We start from the raw sequence: 22,955 nt of genomic DNA, 5'->3' as shown, positions 1-22,955 counted from the left end.
CACTTTATTTGCAAATTGAAGTATATCGATTGATTGTTGAATTGATTGATGTATTGATTGATTAAAATCGTTGAATAATATGTATAAGAATATATATTTGTATTTGATGATCGTATTTTGGGGTGTGCGAGTGTATAAAGTTTAAACCTTTTAATTTGTTTATTTACACAATTTTATACACGATTCACAAGATATATTAATTAGTATTTTATTCCAAAAATATATATATATGTGTATATATGAGTTATTTATTTATTATAGATTTTGCACATGAAACACAACGCTGTTATAAACTTGTTGTTACAAATTTTTTTCTTTTTTATTAAACCTGAGCAGTGATTTTCTTTAGCTTTTTTTGAAATTTAGATTTCCGTTTTATGTTCTTCCTGGGAAGTTTTCTCTTTTTTATGTTTTAAACACCTCTAGAAAAATATATTTATATATTTATGGTTATTATTTAAGCTTTTGTTATTTTTGGGGGACGTTGCAGGAGCTTTGATAGATTGCCAACTTTGAATTTTAATTTCACTTTAAGATCTTTTTACTTTTTTCACTTGAATTTTCTTTGATTTTTGAATTTGATTTGCTGTTGTTGTTTTTTATTATTATTTTGTTACACTTGTCTTTGCTGACTTTTGACCTTTGTGCCTGGCAAATATTTGCCGGATTTGTTTATTAGGAACAGCTTATTGAAACACATTGTAAAACACATTATATCCTACACTTGGAATGCCACAGCTGTTTTTACTGATTTTCCAACATTTTCATATATATATTTACATATATATATTTTTTTTTCACTCGAATAATTGGCCCACAGCTGAGGGTCGGCTTAGACGGGGTAAAGGGGGGGAAGCAACAGCTGGGGAGGCGGTTTAGCAGATATTATTATTATTATTTTTGTTGTTGTTGTTGGTTTTTGGTTTATTCTTTTGCGGAGGACTTTCGGTTCAAGAACAAGGACACGGGAGAAGGACCCAAGCAGCTGTTCTCGGCCTGCACAAGGACAAGGACGCGGACGCGGATGAGGACGAGGACGAGGACGAGGACGCTCCCGATGCGATGCGGCGACGGCGACGATATACGGGACACGAGTACGGCAACGGTTACGGCCACGGTCACGGCTCAAATGTGGCCCACACTTTGGCGCCCTTGACAATGGGAGGGGCGGGTGGTGGGCTACCGCTTTATGGCTTATGTAAGGCAGCCCGACGCTGTCCCATAATTATTGCACATTTTTTTTTTAATAGCACAAAATTTCCTTGCTTTAATTTGTTAATTGTAAAATTCACTTGGCTTTTCTCAGCTGTTTTTTCCGTGTGTGTGTGTGTGTGTGTGTTGATTTTGTTGTTTTTTTTTTGCGCTCTGCTAAAATCGCGGCTGGCTCTGGCTGGATTATATATATCGCAAACCGTTGCGTTGGCCGTACTTTCTCGACTGTGCAAAAGCTTCGTTTTGCCGAAAGCCAGACAGAACAGAACCTAAGGAGAGCCAACGGGTTCTCACGGTCGATGTATCTCTCTCTCTCGCTGTGTGCTCTCTCTCTCTCTCTGTCGGTGAAAAAGCTGCACAACGAAAGTGAAAACCGTGTGAAAAATGAGAGGAAATGAGCAGGAGTGAACGGAAATCAGCAAAGAGAGTAAGACAGAGAGAGAGAGTGAGTGAGAGAGAGCGTCTGCGTATGAGGAAGCAAAGGCGCGAAGGCGAAGAATACAAGCAAAACATAAATAAACAAAAATAAATGCGAATGAGACAAAAGCAAAAGACGCACATAATAATGCTTTTTAGCTTCTTTTATGTCTTTCTTCGTCTTCTTTTTCCCTTCTGCTGTGTGTGTGAGGGGGGTTAACAAATTCTGGACTGGGGCATTTCAATGGGGGAGTTTTTCATGGAGTTTCTAAGGGTTGTTGTTTTGCTTTGGGGGGTTGCGTTTTCTTTCTTTATTTGGGCCTCGACTTCCGCGTTTCGGGTGCGTATGAGTAATATGTGCGTGCCGGGGGAAGATTCCTGGACAGGGGAAGTGGGTTTTTCCCTGGGGTTTGAGCTGAATTTTCCTGGGTTAGGGCAGGGTTACGCATTGAGGTAGGTTCGGTCGGTACGTAATGGATGGAACAAGTGGAGTGTAGAGTAGGAAGTAATGAATATTCAAAGTTGGAGCGGAAAGTTCTTAGATTTTTTGGTATTCTTGATTTTATTAGAGAGCAAAAAAGTATAAATTTGTTATTAATTAAATATTTTTACTTGAATATAAAAAGAATAAGCACTTGACTTTATTTAGAAGCTTAAAATATTTTCCAAACTCCATTTTAAAAGGAAGGATAATCACTTAAAGGCACAACCTTGCTTAACCCCATTAATAGTCATGTAAATCGCATAATTTCGCTCACTTTCACTCGGTCACCTGTCCGCAAAACATGTGACATTGTTTTCTACGAAAAGTCAAGTGAAAAGTAAAATGCATTTTTCGTAACGCCATGAGATAGAGCGATGATGATGCATCGTGCCAAACGGAAGCTTCCGCAAACGTCAGTGGAAAAGACCTCCAAAATAAAAGCAACAACAAAATATTACAATAACATTGTGCAGCAAAATAAACCGCTATTTGCAAAAGCGGCAGAGGCAACGCTGACATTCAGTGTGCATGGCAACAACACTCAATAGCAGACTAATCAACAAACAAAAATATAACCTCACAAACCCGGGGGCAACCAAGTGGAAATTTACAGAGGGAAAATATTAATTATTATACTTAAAAAACGTCTTCAATATTTTGAATTTAAGTTTAAAAGGGGTTGGGGTTTAAAAACTAATATTCTAATCAAGTTCTTAAAGAAAGAAGAGAAGAGAGAAGGATAGCAATTGAAAATGTAAGTCAAGTAATTTAAATCTTCAATGATCTTTAGAAATATAATTTAGAAAATAGACATATTTTGTAGTAATAATAATTTATATATAAGTATGCAATTTTAAAATATCAAAAAGTAAGAGCAATATGTATTTAATTTTTTATTACATTTCTTTTTAAAGCAAAAATATAAGTTAAAGTAAAATCTATACTCTCCTATTAAGAGTTTTATACCAAATTTAAAGCACTTCATTAGCATTAAAATATTAATTAAAATTTGCAACAAAATATATTTAAATTATTAAAAATAGTGCACAAGTCACAATATAATAAATATTTTTAGTTAAAACTTATTTATTGAATACAAAATTCTCAAATATCCAACACACTCCTCTTTATTTCAAGTGCATTACACACACATAGGCCGCAAAAAAAAAAAAATAACCCCAAACACACTCACACACACACACAGCCCCATTGAAAGTCGGCAAATGTATTGACCTTAACACTGAACGCCAACAGAGGCGTGCTTTTTGTACTTGTATTGCAAAATAAGAACTTGAAATAGAATGAAATGAGCCGGAGAGAGTAAGGCAGAGAGCAGAGCGCGATTAGAAGGAGAGCACGAGAGAGAACCAGAACGAGAGCACACACACGTGTGCGTGTTCAAGTTCACCCACACCAAGGCAAGGCTAGAGCAGCAGCAGCAGCAGTAGCAGCAGCCTAACAGAGCGTCTACAGCTGAGCAAGCAGCGCACTGTTATCGCTCTGTAGATACTCTGCCGCCATATATAGTTCTCCGCTCAGCTTTTTTGGGGTATCTGCATTTTTGCGGAGTTGCAAGGAGACCGATGAGGGGGGGGGGGAGGCACTTGCAGGGGGTGTGGCTCCGGATCTAATGAGGGTTGCAACTCCAGACGAAGTTACGGGCCAAGTGGAATGAGTCAGACAGTTGGAGGAATGGGGTCCACAAAAGGGGGCTGGGAAGCAGGATTTCAATTGCGATTTTAATAGTTGATGATTTTTGAGTTTCAATATATTATTGAAGGATTAGTTACAAGTCAAATCCGAGAGTGAAAGGTCAAGGGGAAGTATTTTTCATGTATCTTTTTGTATCTACTTTTTTAATCAGGGTTTTAGTCTCAAATATGAAGCTTTTTTGAAGTTTTTTTTTTTTATTTTTAAGTTTGTTTAGTATTTATTTATTATTGAAACATTTATAGCTTTGATTCGAAGAACACTATTAAATTTTTGTACACTTTAACACTGTCTTATTAATTTATACTTTATTTTATTCAACGTTGGTTTGAACGAAAATAAATGTTAAAATGTTAAGTGTTGTGAATGTTCACTCTTTTTTAATAGAACTTGGCAAAAATATTTATGAAGTATTTTATTCATTCATTAAATAGTTTCTTTTGTATTTATTATAATAATTTTCCCAGTTTTTCAACTGTTTGGTTTTTTCTTTGATATCATATTAAGTTTACAATCTAAATGTGTTTAAAAGTCCTTTTTGGCACTTTTTTTTAAACATAGTTACTTTCATTACTTCTATAACCACGATTTTACATTAATTTTTAATTTTATATATATTTCAAATTGAAAAGTTTATAATATTTCAATTAATTGGTGGCCATTTAAAGAAAAGTCCTGTAAATTGTTAAGTTTCCAGTTTAATTATTCCTTTTTTTGGTTTTAATTCCATTTTGGACAAAGTTTTGTTTTAAAAAACGAGTTCTTGACTCTAAGAATTCCAAATTTGTCTCACTTTTCAGCAAATTGTTAAACTTTAGATCTTTATTTTACCATCTCCATCTTCGTTTTTATATATTTTTTATCTGTGGCACACAAAGCTCTCACAACACTGAAATCCCACCGTTTTTCATGGCATATCTGTATCATTTTCACTTACAAAGGCTTCACTTAATCGCCTCGCGCATCCCACAGATACTTGCGATGCATCTGCATCCGAGGGATTGCTCGTATCTAGACCGATCGATACGATTTACATTAAGTTTATTAAGTTTTTAATAATATATTTTATTTTTTATTGGGACAAACGAAAGTTAAGACGATTGCGCAGATTAAGAGTTAGAAGGAGACGAAGAACGCGACTGGGAGACGGAACGCAACGGTGCGTTCCACATGACGTCGTCAAAATGACTGAGTTCCGACCAGTCTCGTTCTGAGTTTCCACATTTTTCGCAAAAGTGAAAAATTCTACTTTCAATATGAAAACGAGCAGCGCTGTCGACGTCGACGTCGCTGTTCGCATGGGAGTTGTGCATGGGAAAGCCAGAAGCCAAAGAAGAAGAAGAGGAAGAAGCAGTAGAACAAGCGATTGCAGAAAACGCAGCCCACTGTGGGTGTGGGTAAGGTAGGTCGTGGTATGGGAGAGAGCAGAAGCTTACCAACAGAGAGAGAGGGAGAGAGAGAGCCGCCTTGAACGGAGAGAGAGAGATAGAAAGAGAGAGAGAGAGCCAAGCGAGAGCTTAACATGCAGCGAATGCAGAAAACAAAGCGTAGCCCAGAGAAGTCAATGTACAAAGCCGATTGGGGGTGCAATGGACGTGTGGGCCGTGGAACTTAGACGCGGACATGGAAGTCGTTACAGTGAAAGCTCGTTACATGGGATGAGGAATTAATAAATGAATAAAAAATAAATAAATAATAAAAATATTCATTAAAATTAATTAAATATAATATTTATTTAATTAATAATAAATTCTTGTAATATATATATTAAAGATAATATTACAGGAAATTAGTAAAAGAAAGCTTAAGAAGAGAATTCAGATTTCAAGGCAATCCTGTCTATCGCCAAAATGTAGGCAATAGTTTTTTATGTCAAGAAGTTGCCTGCTAAAAGGGTAAAAAACATAAATTTATGCTTTTTGGATAATTTTTGTTTATTTTTTCTTATATTTAATTCTTGCCCTTATTCTTATAAGTATTTCGACATTAATTATATTAATGGGAATGGGCCTTTTTATAAGGTATTTTATTAAAAACAACAGTATTACAGCAATGGTTTTATAAAGACTAAGATCTTTAATGTTACAAATTACAGTTTAGTAAACCAAAAATATATTACTTATAAATTCCATGATATTTTATATATACTTAACCCATATACTATATTTAATTAATATTATAACTTAAATATTCACTTTTCATATATAATTTGGTAATCTTTAATTTTTATTTAATTCTATTAATTGTTATATTGGACTATCCACTGTAGTCTATATTTCGCAAAGCGAACATTCATGTTCTCAGGTCTGCGTCCTGCGTTCATTCCTGTCTCGAATTGTTTGCCCCTTTTTTCCTTTCCTTGCTTCCTTTTATTTGGGGTTGCAAAAAGTGTTTTTTTTTTTTGGCATTCCGGGAGTTGTCCGTAGCACAGAAATTAAAAATAATTGCAAAAAATACGCCGAGTGGGTGGGATTTCTCTGCATCTCTGTCCCACGTCTGTCTGCCTGGAGTTGCAACCCTTCGGGCAGCGAAATGAAAGCAAACTTCCAGACTCTTTCGCATTCAGGGGGAGTTGTGGAAGTCAGACCTTCCAGGGGGGACGAGAAGGAGCTATGTAGCTCCTGGCGGAAATGGAGTAAGGGAATGGTGTGGTTTCCTAGACACACTCACTGCTGGGCTACATTTTGTTTGGTAAGGTCGAGATACTTCCTCCACAAAGCCTCGATTTTAGCCAACTTCAAACAGGGGTTGCACTCTAATGGAGTTGGCTTCCCTTTGTCTGCGATTCCATTTGGGGTAAGTTCTACGGACACAGCGCCTTGTAACCTTGATTCTGTGTGCCTTTTGGCCAGGAGAAGCTTAAGATTTCACAAAACTTATTATACGCGATTTGAAAACACCCCATTATGGTTGTCTGAGTAAGTTTATTAAGTGATTTTGCTGTATATTTGATCTTTTAGTAGATAAAGTTAATGATTTGTTAGAGGAATGTGTATTTTGTTTATGATTTTGTTTTAGAAAACATTAATTAACAGGTTTATTTGCACAAGGCACCTCTCAATCTATCTCTACCTCAATATCTCTTTATCTATCGATCTATCTCATTATCTCCCTACCTCTCTATCTTTCTACCTCTCTATCTCTCTATCTCGCTATCTCTCTATATCCCTAACTCTCTAACTCTCCATCTATTTTTTTTTCTATCTATCTTAATCAATAACTCTTTTTAAATCCTAAGAAACCAGCTGATTTTTCAAAATTACCCCTCTCATCCCCTTCTGTTTATATATTTGCTCATTGTAAACAAATGAAACCCTGAATTAATATCATTTAACCTCGCCGAACCCTAAGGGCCAAGCTAGACACCGCAACCTCCCCGTCGAGGACATGGCAGTGTCCCTGGCAGGAGCCACTATGATTATGGTTCCTTTATATATATATATATATAGCGGCCAAATATTATGGTCAATGACAGCGCCATGAAATTTGCAACGTGGCGGCACGTGGCAGGGGCAACCAGACAACACCACTACCCTAGGTCCTGGGGGGAGTGTATCACCCATCATAATGCAGCTCTCTCTCTCTCTCTCTCTCTCAGTCTCTCGAAGTTTCTCTGCAAAGAGCTTAGGTGCAAAAGCGCATGTTTGGGTGCTGCAACATGCTGCACATGCCACATGGCTGCACGAAGGTTAAAATCATTTCAGGGGCACTACGACAACACCATGAGCATTACAACTGCACTGGCCGGCGCAGACCAAGGACCAAGGGCAAGGACACGCAGGCATGCGCATTTCCGCATTTCGTTTGTCGGGTCCTTGCCACGGCACACAGTCTCGTGTATTCGGATCCTTGGCTCAAAGTGCCTCATGGCCAAGGTCCCTCAACTGCGTGGGGGCGGAAGAGCTCAATAGTGGTGGCAAAACTTTGCTGAGAAATTAAAACAAATTAAATTTAATAATTGTAATTATCAGGGATATCATAGGGTTAAAGTAGTTCATCAAAAAAATACTCACAACTCTAAAATGCTATAAAAACTCTTAAAATTCTTAACTTAAAATATATTTCAACAGTTTAGCTTTAAAAACAATATATTCAAGACATATAAATATAAGAAATAATTAAAGCAAGTAAACAATATTATCCTTAACAACTCTGTGTCCTGCAGACTCATGTTCAATGAAGCAGCCGCCAAAAACTTCTGCAAATGACATTGGAATATATGTATATATACCTTTATATATCTATATATATATATGTTTGTGTATGGGTGCCAGACATTGGGGGGTTAGAGGTTGAAGGTGAAAGGCAGATTAATTTCAGGGCTCTTTTTGCATTTCCTTGACAATTTGCTTAACGCAATTCGCTCAATTGCAGTGCAAGGATATATGGCACACACGTGTCACCCACGCTCATGCAAGTCCTGAAATTCGGCATTGCCATGATGGCCATTGCAAAAAGGTCAGCCAGAATATACACACAAGTCCTTGTCCACTTAGGGATTAAGACATAGCAAGGATATACATATATATAATGTAATTGTAAAGGTTTCTAGTTATATTTGCATCATAATTAAGCTATTATTTTAGCTCTAGACTAAACCAATAACCAAACGAATGCAAATGTACACAAGCCATCCACCTCCACTTAATCACATATCAATTTTGAAAATAAACCCAAAAAGAAGGTTAAGAGCCCGAACCAATTACTGGGTCAATGTGCGTGGCCTGAACTGATGATTGTGGCCAAAAAGCTAAGCACAAAGTGTGCTATAAGTCAGTCGCCTCTGCACAGAGAGAGTTCATTGAAACTAATTTTCATCGGGAGACAAGGACACTAACGAGGGGGTACAGTAGGTGGTAGCATTTTCCTTTATTTATGGCAGGCAGGCGGAGGTAGGCGGTCCCGGTCAATGACTCAGTGGGAATATTTTGGGGTTCCCTCTGGATTTGAGTTCAATCCACTTGTCCTCCTCTTATCCCTTATCCGGTTGGTACCTCTTTGTTTCTAATCTTTTAGTAGGTTAGACTTGGAACTTCTTTGAAATATTATTATTTGTTTGAATTATAATTTATAATAATATATTAAATAATAACTTATATAGAATTTGTAAAGAATATTTATCTAGATTGAGTAAAAATGTCAGTAAATGTAGAGACTCTCTTAAGTAATTTGTTAGAGGGTTAGATAATAATCATATGGGATTTATTTATTTGTGAATAAATAATTTAGCATTTTTAAGTATTTATTTAAGTATTTGGTTAATTTATTCTTAAAAGTATTTATTTTTGAATTGGTGATTTATTATTGTAAAGTAATAAACAATTTTTAATTTATTTATTTAATTAACTTATTTGTGTAAAGGTTATTTAACAAACTTGGGATGCCAACGTTTATATACTCTTGCAGTTTGAAATTTAATCATAGGAATTATAAAAAGCTTAAAATATTCGCATTCTTTGAATCAATATTTATCGGTATTTTTATATAAAAAATTTGATGACAATTCAATGTTTAAAAATTATATAACTAAAAACCAAAAATGAATTAATTTGAAATCGGAAAGAATTCCAATGCTAGTTTTTATTAGGATAATAAATCTCAATACTCAATTTAAAATGTAAAACTATTCCAAATTTTGACATTTTTTTTTTTTAATTTGACGATGTAACCCTTTATAAAATTTTCGGTTTTTTTCTAACTGTGATGGCTAAATCGGCTCGTCTGTCAATGCTGATCATGAATTTATATGGTTTATAAGGTCGGAAATGATTCATGCACTGCGCTATGAGCTTCTGACTTGCAACGGATATAAAGATGAACAGCTTTATGCAATATAGATTAACTGCATCTCTCTCTCTCTTTATATTTTATGTAGTCGCACTTAGTCTCTTTATCGCACCATCTCCCTCTCTCTTTCTGGTTTCGCACACTGACACTGCAATTGCTCAGTTGGCGCGAAGCTCTCGGCAAGCTCTCTTCGAGGCACGCAACGAACGTTGGAAATGGAACCGCAGCGCACTTTAACCGACTTACCCTTCGAGGTCCTCGATCTGATATTCAAAGCTCTGGCCCGTAAGCCGCAGACCTACTGGGGCTACACCGACTTGCATTACTCTAACGACAAGCTCAGCTTGGCCGAGACCTGTGAATATCTGGGCAAGGCTTTTGCCTATCACAGTCGCGGTATATACAAGAAGGCCATGTATGATAGTTCCTACACGTATATATCGAAAAAAGCCTGGCCTGTGATACTCTCATTTTGTGGTTCAACGGTGGAGGAATATGTCGGATCTCCGGGTTGCTGTTGGAGCGCTGAGGTGGCCAAGGCGGTGGCAGAGTATTGCCCCAATTTGCAAAAGGTCAAGTTCCAAGTGTACTCCGATAATGGTGACCTTGTGCTAGCCGTGTTACACAAGGCCAAGAGCTCAATCAGAAGCCTGTCCTTTGGATATGCCATGTTCCAATCTTCGGAAATAGGTCCAAATATATTGCACAAATTTCCAGAATTGTCCCAACTAAGTTACTTAAACATTGATCCATTTTTTGTTGATGAAGGTGAGTTCAAAAATGAAATTATTCCGAGGTCACCTTCGGGAAGCTTCGTGAACCGCCCGAAGTCACAGGACCCTCGAGTGCTCTCGTTTGATTATTTTAATAAGAAATTATACTCTCTTTATCTTTAATCTTAACACTTTTTTTTGAACAGCTTACGAGATACAAAGATTTGTGACCATAGAAGAATTATACTTGTCTGCACCTTATTCCCAAATGGAAAATCCCAAACCATTAAATCTTTTCAAGATCCTGGCCCCTCTGAAGAAACTCCGTCTTCTGACGGTAGTTGGCATACATGTAATATCTGAGACAGATGAAATTGAAGAAATTCCAGAATTTCCCGCTCTTGAGCACTTCAAACTGTCCTGTTCTACTATTTCAATGGAATTTCCAAGTTGTCCCAAACTCAAGATCCTTCATTTGGCTTACGACAAATGCTATATTGAAGGTTTGGTCTGTAGATCGGTTCTAAAACAGGGCGAAGATTTGGAGAGATTGATTGTAGAGAGTCGACCATCCCAATACGATAATGATAGTCTTTTGGAAGTGATTCGAAAGTTTAAGAAACTTCGATACCTTGATGTAACAATACGAAAAATTAAGTTTGATCTGGAGTTTGTGAGAAAACTAATGAGTGCTTTAAAGGAAAATGGTATAACTGAGGAGGACCCCTTGGAGTTGGTATTTGATGAAATAAGTAAAATAGATTGGCTACGTCATTGGGTAAGGTTAATATATATACATTGGTTAAAGAGACATATATTTATTAGACTTTTCTTTGCAGTTGTCTCATGTTTCAAATCCCAACTTAATAAAGTTACGTGTTTTTTAGAAAAATGCAAATAATAAATGTTTAATTAATACTTATTAGTGGGTTTTGGTGGGAAAAATGGATTGAATAATTTATAAATTTGTCTTATGATATATAATATATATATATAATAATAGAAGTACATACATATATATATTATTGTTATATTATAAATTCATTAAAAAATCATATAAGAATTCTTAAAGAAAGTCACTGATGAAAACTGTCATCATCTTCGTAAAAAAATGTCATCTAAATATACATCCGCCTAAAATAAATTTGGGAAAAATATTTGTCTGAGGGAAATTTTAGTAAATCCCTAAGAATATCTTATGCACCCATTACACATTGTGATTCATTATAACTACCGCACTGATTTATAAAATTTAAACTTGTTAGAAATGGCAATAAAATCAAATCAAGTCTAAAAAAAGAGAGCTTTATGCAATATAGATTAAATGCATCCCTCTCTTTGTATTAAACATAGTCGCTCTTAGTCGCTGTATCTCTTCATCTTCCTCTTCCTCTCTCTCTCTTTCTGGTTTCGCACACTGACACTGCAATTGCTCAGTTGGCGCGAAGCTCTCGGCAAGCTCTCTTCGAGGCACGCAACGAACAATGGCAGTGGAGCCGCAGCGCACTTTAACCGACTTACCCTTCGAGGTCCTCGATCTGATATTCAAAGCTCTGGCATTTAAGTCACCAAGCCATTGGAGAAACTACACCGACTGCCATTACTCTAACGACAAGCTCAGCTTGGCCGAAACCTGTGAATATCTGGGCAAGGCTTTTGCCTATCATAGTCGCCGTATATACAAGAAGGCCATGTATGATAGTTCCTATACATCGAACGAAGCCTGGCCTGTGATACTCTCACTTTGTGGTTCGACTGTAGAGGAATATGTCGGATCTCCGGGTTGCTATTGGAGCGCTGAGATGGCCAAAGCAGTGGCAGAGTATTGCCCCAATTTGCAAAAGGTCAGGTTCCAAGTGTATTCTGATAATGGTGACCTTGTTCTAGCCGTGATACACAAGGCCAAAAATTCCATCAAAAGCCTGAGCTTTGGATATTTCTTTAATAAGTCCTCGAGAACAGGTCCGGGTATAATGCACAAAATACCAGAGTTGTTCCAACTGAGTAGCTTAAAAATGTCTCCATTTCTTTTTAATGAAGGTGAGTTAAAAAATGAAATTATTTCGAGGTCACCTTTGGCAAGCTTTGTGAACCGCCCGAAGTCGAGTACTCTCCTTTAATTATTTGAAAAGAAAATTATACTCTTTTCTTTGCACAGCTTACGAGATACAAAGATTTGTGAACATAGAAGAGTTGTACTTGTCTCCGCCTTATTCCCGAGATCTCAAGCCATTAAATCTTTTCAAGGCCTGTGCTCCCCTAAAGAAACTCCGCAGGCTGACGGTAAAATGTGTACATGTAATATCTGAGACAGATGAAATTGAAGAAATTCCAGAATTTCCCGCTCTTGAGCACTTCAAACTGTCGTGTTCTACTATTTCAATGGAATTTCCCAGATGTCCAAAGCTAAAGATCCTTGATATAGCGTACGACAAGTGTTATATTGAAGGTTTGATCTGTAGATCGGTTCTAAAACAGGGCGAAGATTTGAAAAAATTAACCGCTGAGAGCCGACCATCTCAATTCGATAATGATAGTCTTTTGGAAGTGATTCGAAAGTTTAAAAAACTTCGATACTTTGATGTACCGATACGAAAAATTAAATTTGATCTGGAGTTTGTGGAAAAACTAATGAGTGCTTTAAAGGAAAATGGTATAACTGAGGAGGATCCCCTGGAGCTATTATTTGATGAAATTAGTAAGATCGTTTGGCTACGTCATTGGGTAAGGTTTATATACATATATATTTTTATAAAGATATATATATATGTATATTTATAATATAATATTTAATTATTTTCTTTGCAGTTGTCGTATGTTTCAAATCCCAACTTAATAAAGTTACGTGTTTATTAAAAAAAAAATTCAAATAACAAATGTTTTAGTAATATTTATAAGTGGGTTTTGGAGGGAAATGGTTAGAATAATTAAAAGTTTTGACTAAAAATATGAGTATATTATTTTTTATATTTTACATGGTATCTTACATTTCAAAAAGTCCTTTTTGGGTTTTAATTTTGCCTGTCCTTTTTTATTATGCCCTCCTGCATATGGCAAAGGTTAATCATTGTTCCTTAAAACCAACCCATCGGATGAGTAAGCCCCGGGAATTTCTGGCCCATGTTGTTGAACCTTGTTCCTTGCACCTGGACACGCACTCCTGGCTGAAAAGGTGTATGTGTAATTCCGATGGCTATGACAGTTCGGCAACAAGTTCAAAGTTCATGCCGGATTTAGGGTCTGCCCGAGGCATTAGTCATATCTCTGCTGCTGGCTGAATTGTCACCTGGGCCAAATCGTTGAAATATTTTCCCCTGTGCGTGATAGTGGGAAATATTTGCTTATTTTAGTCAGACAAAGAATGCATATTGGCTTTTTCACTTGTTGGATAAAATGGTCTCTAAACAAAAATGGATTTTATTCATTTCAATGTTATGTATGTTTAGAAAATTGTAGGAGTTGATGGAATAAACTACCTTCTTCTTTGAAATTTAAAAAAAAAAAATTTATAATATTGGTACTATATATCCAAATCTTTTTGAACATACAATTGTCAACGGAAATTTGAAATACTTATAACCCTTTCAACAAGGTCAAATCAGAAAGTTAATGAAGCATTTATGTTTTAATTTCAGGTGATTTGTAATATAAACTAAGAGCAATAGCTCTGAGAGAACTCTTTACCTCTATGGATGTGCTCGGATTACAATATTCAAAGAGAAGATCGAGTATTTCTATGGGTAAGTCCGAAATATTTATTTTTAATTCCATTTCCATTATCGAATTTCTTCTCTATGTGTCACTTGTGAGCTCAGTAGATAAGAAAACAAAAGGGAGTTAAACGAACCAACGAGCTAATACCCTTGCTATTAATTAATTAATAAACATTAAACAAAATGAAGTATTCAAGGTTTGATCAAATCTAAACAGATTATCTGAATATTATTTCTTTTTATGTAAATGAAGATTAAATATTCTCTACCTCTTTCTATTAATTACATTATATATATTTACAAACATTAATCTGATAGCGAGGCAACTTTTGCAAGTGTATTTTTCTGAGACGAAATGAGAGATTGCCCTCAGACATAAAATTCTCTGGAATAAGAAAACATAAATAATCAAGAAAACTGATAAGAAATAATAATAGAGCACAATATTATACTCTAAGTTAGACTTTTTCGATAGGCTTAATGGGTTTTAAAGTTATTTTGTATTATTTATTTATTTAGTATTTATTTCTCTCATCTCATGTTTTATGTACATAACTTGTTCAATCGTGGCCTAAGTAATTCCGAGTTCGGTATTAGTGTGAGCTGTAAATAGATAAGCCAAGTTAAAAAAAAGTAACCCTCCTTTTAGTCCTATATTAATCAGACTTACCCAGTTTATTTTATATTTCGGTTAAGAGTGTTATACAAAATGATGTGGAAAAGCTTTTGCTTTCGACCTAAGCCAAAAGAAATTAAGAGAACAATAAGAGAAGAAGAGTGAACTAATGCAATATCTTGCTACGCTCTTTAAAAGATTTCATCATAATTTTTGCTGATTTCCAAGATAATCTTGTTTATAATAATTTTATTAAATATAAATCTTAAAGAAATTTTAAGTTTCTGAATTCTATTGAACATAAAATATATAACATTTATTTAATTAAATTCCGAGGCATCGATTTCTTTATTGTTTACTGTCTGAAAACACTTATTTTATACGAGACCTTATTAACTGCGGTTTGGTTTTGCTGATGACTGCATTTTATGGCCACTTATTTGGCCAAAAACATCAAGCAAACTGGGCAAAACTGATGTAGATTACAGTTATTATGCCCCTGTTGTGAAGCAAACCCCCTTTGGGACAACACCCACATGATAAACAAAAAAAAAAAACAAAATACAAAACAAACAAACAACCACGACTGAGTCCAGACAATTTGGCCTTCTTCCCCAAACCAAAACTTTCGCTAATTTGTAATGTTGCACAAGCGAACGGAAGACTGCAACGGGTTAAGGGAGGTGTACAGGGTTAAGGCAGCACTGAAAAAAATTAGCCCACATACAAAGAAAATAAAACAAAAAAGATACATTTCCCTCAAGAATATGCACAAAAAGTTTTTAATAAAAAATAGTACAAAGTAGTACATTAATAGTACATTAATATGTAATAATTAATAAATGGATAATCAAGAACGCATTATAGAAATTACTTATAACCATAAACCAATTTAATAATTACTAAAGTAACATTTTTTTAAAATCTATTAACTTTGTAAAAATAGTGTAAAATATTATTTTGCATATATTGATTTTTTTGAATATTAAAAGTAGCATGGTGATATATATACTTTTCTCCCTGTGTAAAATTTTGCTGACACTTTTGATGCCCGTTGCGTGATAAGGGCGGACCAGATGAGACGGTGACGCAATGCGGTGCAGCATTGGAGGTCAATAAACCATGCTGAATGTTTGTAGGATCGGCGTTAAATTCCACACAAAAAAAGGGGTTGAAAAGCTTTTCACAGGGGATAGCACTCGAGTTTTGAAGCACAAAAACCAGGCACATAAAAAGCCTCTGTTATCAAAGGGGAGGTGAAAAATTTTACAAATGCAATTAACAAATATGTTAAGCAAGATATTTTTCAGATATTTATAAACTGTAGGTCAGCTATTCGAAAGGTTTAAAATATAAATTTATAGGCATTAATATTTTAAATAACTTTCCAAGTAAAATTCACAACTTTTTGACAAAAAACAAACCCAATTTGTATACCCTTTCAGGGTGTTATAATTTTAGTTAGAAGCTTCCTAAGCACTGATGTAGTCATTTCCGACCCTATAAATCATATATATTAACCAATTTTTTTTATATTTTCTTCAAGGGATTATCGTTAAAATTATCAAAAATTTACAAAATGTTTACATTTTAAATTGAGTATGCAGATTTATTAACCTAATAAAAACTAACATTGGAAAGCTTTCCGATTTAAAATTAATGCATTTTAGTGAGTTTAATGAGTTTTTAAACTTGGACTTGTGGAAAAAAATTGTTCTATAAAAATATCGATAAATATCGATTTAAAGAATGAGAATATTTAAAACTTAGTTATGATCGATTTCCGATTCGATCCTATAATTAAATTGCAAACTGCAAGGGTATGTAAACTTTTAATTTATGTTATCAATATATTTTCGTAATTTTTAAGTGCTGTACATTTTTGCTTCTATACTCTTTGCTATTAATTTTCAATTTGTAAGAATTTTTTATCCACATATCTCTCTATCAAACAGAGATATTTTCGCCATGTAAAATGTGCACCTGTTCGAAGCATATCTCTTTCCCCTTTTTCCTATTTATTTTCCAATTTCTGTTGCCAAAAAGTGAGTCCCTTGCCAGCTGTTATTTTTTTTGTAAAGAAAAAGGGACAATTTGTCATTGAAAGCACCCACCTTTGTAAAACTCCCGCTGTCAGCACAAAAAAACAAGGGGGTTGCAAGTTGCATGTTGCAACCTGCAACCTGCTACCTGCAAACTGTGACTCACCTCACCTAGTTTCCACTGCGGAAATGGAGTGGAAATGCGGGGAGTTGCACAATAGGCCGCCTGAAGTGTCTTTTGCCACTTTGCAACTTTCTCCATTTCTCTGGTATTAGCGCACACACACACACACTCACACACACACTCTCCCGCTCCAGAACTTTCTCTGGAACGAAGAAGCAGAAGAAGAAAAGCCTGACTAAGGAAAACCCGCCCAGCCGGTTCTCGGGAAATTTGTCTAAGCAAATATCACGCTTGCAGGTAAAATGCAACTAGTTTTTCCAGCAAAGCAAAGCGGGGGGAAAAACTTGCAATGGCAATGACCCAACAGGCTTTTAGCCTTGAATCTGCTGCAAGTGGAATGGAAAACCAGTTGGTTGCATTAGAGGCAAAAAAAGCTAGAAAAAAGTAGTTTTTCACTTGAATATATTTTCCAGAATCTTGTAAATTGATTTTTAAAAATTATAGATTTTTGTTTTGTTAATAATGAGAAAGCTATCCTGCTTTGATCAAAGCAACCAAGCTCACTAAGTGTGTTTTTTAGAAAGTGTTATCTCTTGGTTAGGAAAATCTAAACTTCTTTCCTGATTTTCAAGTTTTTCTTTTACCAAAAAAAACTAAAAAACCATGCCCTTGGTCAAGTCCAATGCAATTGTTGCCAAAAAAGCTTCGAATTTGTTATTAAAACTATGCAATTTCTGGTTACAATCTTTATGGGGCCCTTGGCTCGCCACAATGACGCCAAATGAGCTGTCAGCAACGAATCATTTCCCCAACCCCCTCTCAAAATTACCACCCCCAAAAGCAACCTCCAGACGCATTGATAAGACAACTTTTACTTTAGTGAGCAGCAGAATTTTCTAGTTTTCACTTGTCACACAGAACAGATGGGGAGGTGGGTGTTCGGTGAGGTTAAGTTGCAGTTGGAGTTGGTGTCCTTTTTCTGGGCGCGGCACTTTCTAATACCCAAGCAGTGTATGTGTGTGTGGGTGGGGGAGGGGAGGGGAGCCATCAAATGAGTCAACAACAAAAGTGCAAATAAGCCAAAGGGGGGAGAGCGGGAGAAGGTGAGAGAGCAGAGTGCAGCGGGAGCCAAGAACCGACGACGACGATGACGACTCCTCCTGGGGCAGAAGCAAGCGGTAGGGGTAGGTCAACCACCAGACATTGAACCCAACACACAGCACAGACACACACACACACACACTGACACTCACACACACACAGTTAGGAGAACAGCAAAGCAAACTTCCGTTGAGAGCGCGAAGCAAGAGAAATAGAAAAGAGAGCCACTCGCCATGGGATCATGGAGTTGGGGTTGAGGGGGGGCAACGAGGTTGCAGCACGTGAATTGAGTAACTTGCACAACAGAAAGAGAGAGATAGCATAAGCAGTGCAATGTCTGCCTTGGTGAGCAAAAGAGAAAACCAGATAGGAAACATTCGGTGAAGAGTGTTATAATACCCTATAAAGCAAGGGTTTTTTGTTCTTGATACTTGAGTCTGTTAGAAATTATAAATACAAATATATTAAGTACTAAAACTACTGCTTAAAATAAATAAAATTTATGAATAAATGGTAAGTAGATAAAATTATTTTTTAATGTTTATCAGGCTCTCATATTAAGGAGTATCAAAGGTTCTAAAGGAACTCAAACAACAACGGCTCGGTCGTTGCCTAGCATCGTCGTGGTCGTCGTCATCGTCGCATTTTACGCTAGTTTAGTGGGTTGAGTGACACAGACACAGTTTGCGGCCAGAGCGAGAGGGGGTCGGTGGGTGGTGCGAGGGGGAGGGCGCAAAAGCGAACGAGTTTGCAATTGTAGAGTTTTTTTGTTTTGGTGATGGGGGGGGGGGAAGTCAGTTGCGATTTTGTAATCGCAAGCAAAGTGGCGACACGACAGGGTTGCCACTTGGTTAGAATTAAGGTATATCTGTATTTCTCAAAGCAGTTATTTATAATTACTGTAAAGTGTAAGACAATTTTGAAAGAGTTTTTATAAGTCACAAGAATATTGTGCCATTATTGGGAAAATCGTTTTTATGCTTGTTTTTTTTTTTGTTATTTGCTAATTTTTCTTTTAATCTTCATCATCGTCTTCATCTTCTTCGTCTTCATCTTTTTCATCTTCTCCTTCATCTTCTCCTTCTTCATCTTCATCATCTTCTTCCTCTTCTTCATCTACTTCTTCATCTTCTATATCATTTTCTTCATTTTCATCATCATCTCTATTTCCAAATTCATCTTGTGCCCTTGCCATTGCAGTATTACGTGCTATTCTCTCGTACTTATTAAAATCCAGTACATACAAATTGATGGCATCCGTGTTAATACCTTCAAAGAGACTCGGCTTACCCAAAATTTTTTGAATGCGCATCAGGATCTGGCCAATGGTAAAATCCGGAGACCAACACATATCCTCGGCCAGATCGGGAATATAAACATCGCCCGTGTCAGACACATTCGGATGGAATATAGGCGGAAATATCCGGCATTTGGGTGGAATTTTCGGGAATTCGGGAGGAAAACTCATGATCACCGTATACTTGCCTCCCTCCCATGGCGATGACTCTGGGCCAGTAATCAAGCACTTCCACTGGTACAGATTGAATGAACCATTTAAAAAGGTCGACGGCTCGGCTTTAAATCCAACAGGGCGATCCTTAAAAGCCTGCCACTTCTGCCACTCATAGTATAGGCGCTGACCAGAGACCTCCATCACCTTAGGAATTCTTTTAAAAACACAAATTTTTTATCGTACTTTCTGAAAAAAAAGACCAAAACCAAAAATTCCGTATTAGTTTTCACACTGCAGATAAAGTTACTTAAATAAAAACTGTACCTAACTGTAGCACCCGTAGAGCACAACTGAAACTATTCAATGTTGGGTTTACAGATCAACAATCTCAGTTAAAAAGAAGTCAAGGCATACTAGAATATAATTATATTTTATTTTCGATATCTATATGATTTTTATTTTATTTTAAGCCAATTTTAAACCAATTTTAAACCAAGGCATATGAAAATTCAGCTCCTAAAAATGTTTACCATTTTTTCTCTGAAAAGTATGCAATACTTTTATTTGCAAGGTTTAGTAGTTAACATTTTTTGCTAATATAAATCATATTATATATTGATTTATTTTAATTTAACAATATTTTTCTGGCAACTTTGTTACCCGCTTAACCCATGCCTTATAAAATATTGACGAAAAGGAAAGAACTGGCGAAAACAGCGAAAAGCGTGCATGTTGCAAGCTGAAAAAAAATGAGAAGAAAAACGACAAGTGAAAAACTCCCTGAACGACCACTGCAGTTCTCCTCTTCGCCCTTCTTTCTTTTTTCTCCTTTCCCTCCATTCTCTGTCTTTCTTCACTCTCTCTCTCTCTCGCTCTCTCTCTCTCTCTCTCTCTTTCTCTGTCTCCATTTTCATCTCCCATTCCTCGCTCAAGTTATGTTTCGGGATGTGGAGTATACCACTAGGATGGATGGATACCTCACTCACACACACACAGCTTTTCCTGTCTGCAACTGTGTGTGTGTGTGTGCGAGTGAGTGTGGTGTGTGTGTGTGTGTGTGTGTGAGACGAAGCGAATCGAGTCGAGAGTAGAGTAGGACAAAAGGGAGACACAATTTTGGTAGCAATGACCTTCACCGCGTTGTTCAAGTTGCCGTTGTTGTTGTTGCTGCAGCTCCAGCACACAGACGCGCACACACACACAGGCAGAGGCACACGAAAGCAGATGCAGATAAAGAGAGGGATAGAGATAGAGGGTGGGAGTGAGGAAAACGGAATAAATGATGCATGAGTGCAGATGGTTGTGAAGTTTGTTTTGTTGTTTTGTGGGGGACATGGAGCTGGTGGGTGCCTTTGGCCTCTAGGTGCCGCATTCGCATGCCCCCACCCCATCGCCACCCAATCTTTTTGGGAACACATTAAAAAAAAAGTGTCCTTTCAAATGCTTTAATAAATTAATATTCCAAGAGATTTTAATTAATTAATTGATTTCGAATAGCGTTATAGAGAATATATAATTTTTAAAAGTTATAAACGGAAAAGAAAGCTTACTTCGGAAAGCCGAAGCTTATATACCCTTGCATTTTGCATTAGAACTGTAGGATCGTTTCGGGAATCAATCATATTTAAGCCTTTAAATATATTTGAATACTTTGAGATTTATCGATATTTTAATATGATCATTTTATCGACAAATTAAATTTTTCAAAACCCCATTACTAACCAAAAAATGAGTTAATTTTAATTCGGAAAGAATTTCTATGTTAGTTTTTAGTAGAATAATAAATGTGCTTACTCAAATTTATAATTAAAAAAAAAAATTCTTGTAAATTTTTAAAATTCTCACAATCTAACCTTCTATAAAATTTTTGAAAAATTTATAAAATTTGTATTCCCGCCGGAGGTGGCTAGATCGACTAGGCTTTTGATGCTGATCAAGAATATATATGGTTTATAGGGTCGGAAATGACTCCTTCACAGCGTTACAAGCTTCTGATTTAAATTATAATTCCCTTGTAAGGGTATAAAAAGTTCAATTATAAATAATACATTTATTTATTAAAATAATATTTATTTTTTAAATAATTAGTAATAACAAATGAGTTCTATAACTTATTAAACACAATTTTATTACAAAATTTGTAAAAACCTATATAGGTTATAAGATAATATATTATAATAAATGTAATAATATTTACATGTATTTAATTTAACAAAAATAGGTAGATACATTTTAATTTTATGTTCCCTAAAATTCCCAAGCAATTCTAGTACTAATTAAGACAACAATAGACAGAATACTAGTATTTATATAACCTAGAATTAGAAATAATAATTGCTTGTCCAAGATCCTTTTCACAAAATGTTTGTATGAAATTTAATTCCCCTTTTTTGTCCCCGTGTAGTATCGAACCCCTTGGCCCCCGTCCCCATTGTTGTCACCGCTTTTCCCGCTCGCTTTTCACTGCACAAATTGAACGTATAAAAGATAAAAGTGCTTTTGTGCTGCTGCTGCTGCTGCCATTGAAAATGGAGTTGTGTGTGGAAAAGGGGCGGCCAGGAGGTGGTTTGTTTTTTGGGTGAGAGAAGGTGGTGAACCTAGCGTAAACTTGACACTGACGTTGCATGCAACCCTGCCCCCTCTCCAACCACGCCGCCAAGCAGCTCCACTCCTCACTTTTTAGCCCCAGGGTGCGGCCCGTCGCTTTTTGTTTTCGTTCTCTCCTTTCGAGTTGAGTCTTTCCTTTATTTTTCTTTTTTTTTATATATATTTTTGCCTGCATTTTGTTTTCTTTTTTTTTTGTTTTTGTGAAAATTGTTCAAGTGCGACGCAGACAGAGAGGGGGGAGTTGTGTAGGAAGGGAGTTCTTGGGCGGGAGGGGTGTTTAACTTTTGGTATCATTGACCTGGAGTTCTCTGGAGTTCCACGAGCTCAGACAAAAGGAACCTCCCCCCCCTGATTTTCTTTTTTTTTGGTATTGGGAGCTGGTGGAAATGAGGATCGAGGGAAATGGCAACGGAGTTGGAGTTGGCCGGTTAGTCATTGTCGACGCCATTTTGGAAAATTTGTCGCCAGTGCATGCGAACAGGGATGTACTTATGTATGTATGCATCATATACATATACATATGTATGGATGTACATACATCGCTATGTAAGCAATATACATATTTGCCGTTGAGCTTTATATTTCCCCCACTTTACAATAGGTTAGTCTGGTATTGTTCTGTCTGTCTGTGTGGATTAAGATATTTCTGTGTGTGTGTGTGTGTGTGTGTGTGTGTGTGTGTGTGTGTGTGTGCTCTTTATACACACAGAGTGTATGTATGACAAAAAGTTTTCGCTTTTCGTTGATTTTCATTTTAATTGTGGTGTCTCGCTGTTTATTTTAATTTCCATTTTTATCTTGTTTTTTTTTTGCTTACTCATCCGTTTTCAGGGAGTGGGAAATTTGTCAATGGTCGATGGGAAATTAAGTGTAACGGAGATGGGAGAGAAGTAAAGATAAAGGATTTAAGGACATTATAGATAACATGGAAGAGTTAATATTATAGAAAGAACTATAAAAATAAAAGAAAATAATT

The 22,955-nt window shown here is 36.2% G+C and overlaps 4 protein-coding genes across 6 annotated transcripts in view; 2 read left to right on the top strand and 2 right to left on the bottom strand.

Moving 5' to 3' along the window:
* Eip75B (Ecdysone-induced protein 75B) overlaps positions 1-1,467 on the bottom strand; it is a 117,138-nt gene extending 115,671 nt beyond the window's left edge. The window contains exon 1 of the mRNA XM_086834864.1: positions 4-1,467. The gene's annotated coding sequence lies outside the window, so the exon portion shown is untranslated. The remainder of the gene's footprint in view (positions 1-3) is intronic.
* Positions 1,468-2,692: 1,225 nt separating this feature from the next.
* Positions 2,693-11,228, top strand: LOC110178973 (uncharacterized). Of its 2 annotated transcripts, none has more exons than XM_020946282.2 (4): positions 2,693-2,867; positions 9,699-10,378; positions 10,530-11,101; positions 11,163-11,228. In XM_020946282.2, exons 2-4 carry the CDS (start codon positions 9,826-9,828, stop codon positions 11,208-11,210), a joined length of 1,173 nt encoding a protein of 390 aa, XP_020801941.2. In that variant the 5' UTR covers positions 2,693-2,867; positions 9,699-9,825; the 3' UTR covers positions 11,211-11,228. The 2 variants fall into 2 exon arrangements, with proteins under 2 accessions (XP_020801941.2, XP_020801942.2); XM_020946283.2 differs by having other exon boundaries at positions 2,740-2,867; positions 9,773-10,378.
* A 538-nt stretch (positions 11,229-11,766) lies between these two features.
* On the top strand, positions 11,767-13,200 carry LOC110178875 (uncharacterized). The gene is made up of 3 exons (XM_086835235.1): positions 11,767-12,363; positions 12,482-13,047; positions 13,132-13,200. Exons 1-3 carry the CDS (start codon positions 11,808-11,810, stop codon positions 13,177-13,179), a joined length of 1,170 nt encoding a protein of 389 aa, XP_086691361.1. The 5' UTR covers positions 11,767-11,807; the 3' UTR covers positions 13,180-13,200.
* A 5,588-nt stretch (positions 13,201-18,788) lies between these two features.
* LOC110178982 (SUMO-conjugating enzyme UBC9-B-like) lies at positions 18,789-19,785 on the bottom strand. Of its 2 annotated transcripts, XM_020946295.2 has the most exons (3): positions 19,697-19,785; positions 19,210-19,618; positions 18,789-19,141 (listed from the first exon to the last, which is right to left on the bottom strand). In XM_020946295.2, exons 2-3 carry the CDS (start codon positions 19,571-19,573, stop codon positions 19,122-19,124), a joined length of 384 nt encoding a protein of 127 aa, XP_020801954.1. In that variant the 5' UTR covers positions 19,574-19,618; positions 19,697-19,785; the 3' UTR covers positions 18,789-19,121. The 2 variants fall into 2 exon arrangements, with proteins under 2 accessions (XP_020801954.1, XP_086691730.1); XM_086835604.1 differs by having other exon boundaries at positions 18,789-19,618.
* Between the last annotated feature and the right edge of the window lie 3,170 nt (positions 19,786-22,955).

This window comes from Drosophila serrata, unplaced genomic scaffold (assembly GCF_035046125.1).
Source record: "Drosophila serrata isolate PLE 108 unplaced genomic scaffold, ASM3504612v1 contig_2, whole genome shotgun sequence".
In the NCBI taxonomy this organism is placed as follows: Eukaryota; Metazoa; Arthropoda; class Insecta; order Diptera; family Drosophilidae; genus Drosophila; species Drosophila serrata.
The sequence above is the reverse complement of the archived record's forward strand: the minus strand, read 5'-3'. Positions and strand labels throughout refer to the sequence as shown.

Bases quoted from the DNA above. Each gene is read 5' to 3' on its own strand.
- LOC110178973 (XM_020946282.2), top strand. From the start codon at position 9,826: ATGGAACCGCAGCGCACTTTAACCGACTTACCCTTCGAGGTCCTCGAT. The intron at 10,379-10,529 runs GTGAGTTCAAAA...TTTTTTGAACAG, and splicing joins TCCATTTTTTGTTGATGAAG to CTTACGAGATACAAAGATTT. The intron at 11,102-11,162 runs GTAAGGTTAATA...TTTTCTTTGCAG, and splicing joins TAGATTGGCTACGTCATTGG to TTGTCTCATGTTTCAAATCC.
- LOC110178875 (XM_086835235.1), top strand. From the start codon at position 11,808: ATGGCAGTGGAGCCGCAGCGCACTTTAACCGACTTACCCTTCGAGGTC. The intron at 12,364-12,481 runs GTGAGTTAAAAA...TTCTTTGCACAG, and splicing joins TCCATTTCTTTTTAATGAAG to CTTACGAGATACAAAGATTT. The intron at 13,048-13,131 runs GTAAGGTTTATA...TTTTCTTTGCAG, and splicing joins TCGTTTGGCTACGTCATTGG to TTGTCGTATGTTTCAAATCC.
- LOC110178982 (XM_086835604.1), bottom strand. From the start codon at position 19,573: ATGGAGGTCTCTGGTCAGCGCCTATACTATGAGTGGCAGAAGTGGCAG.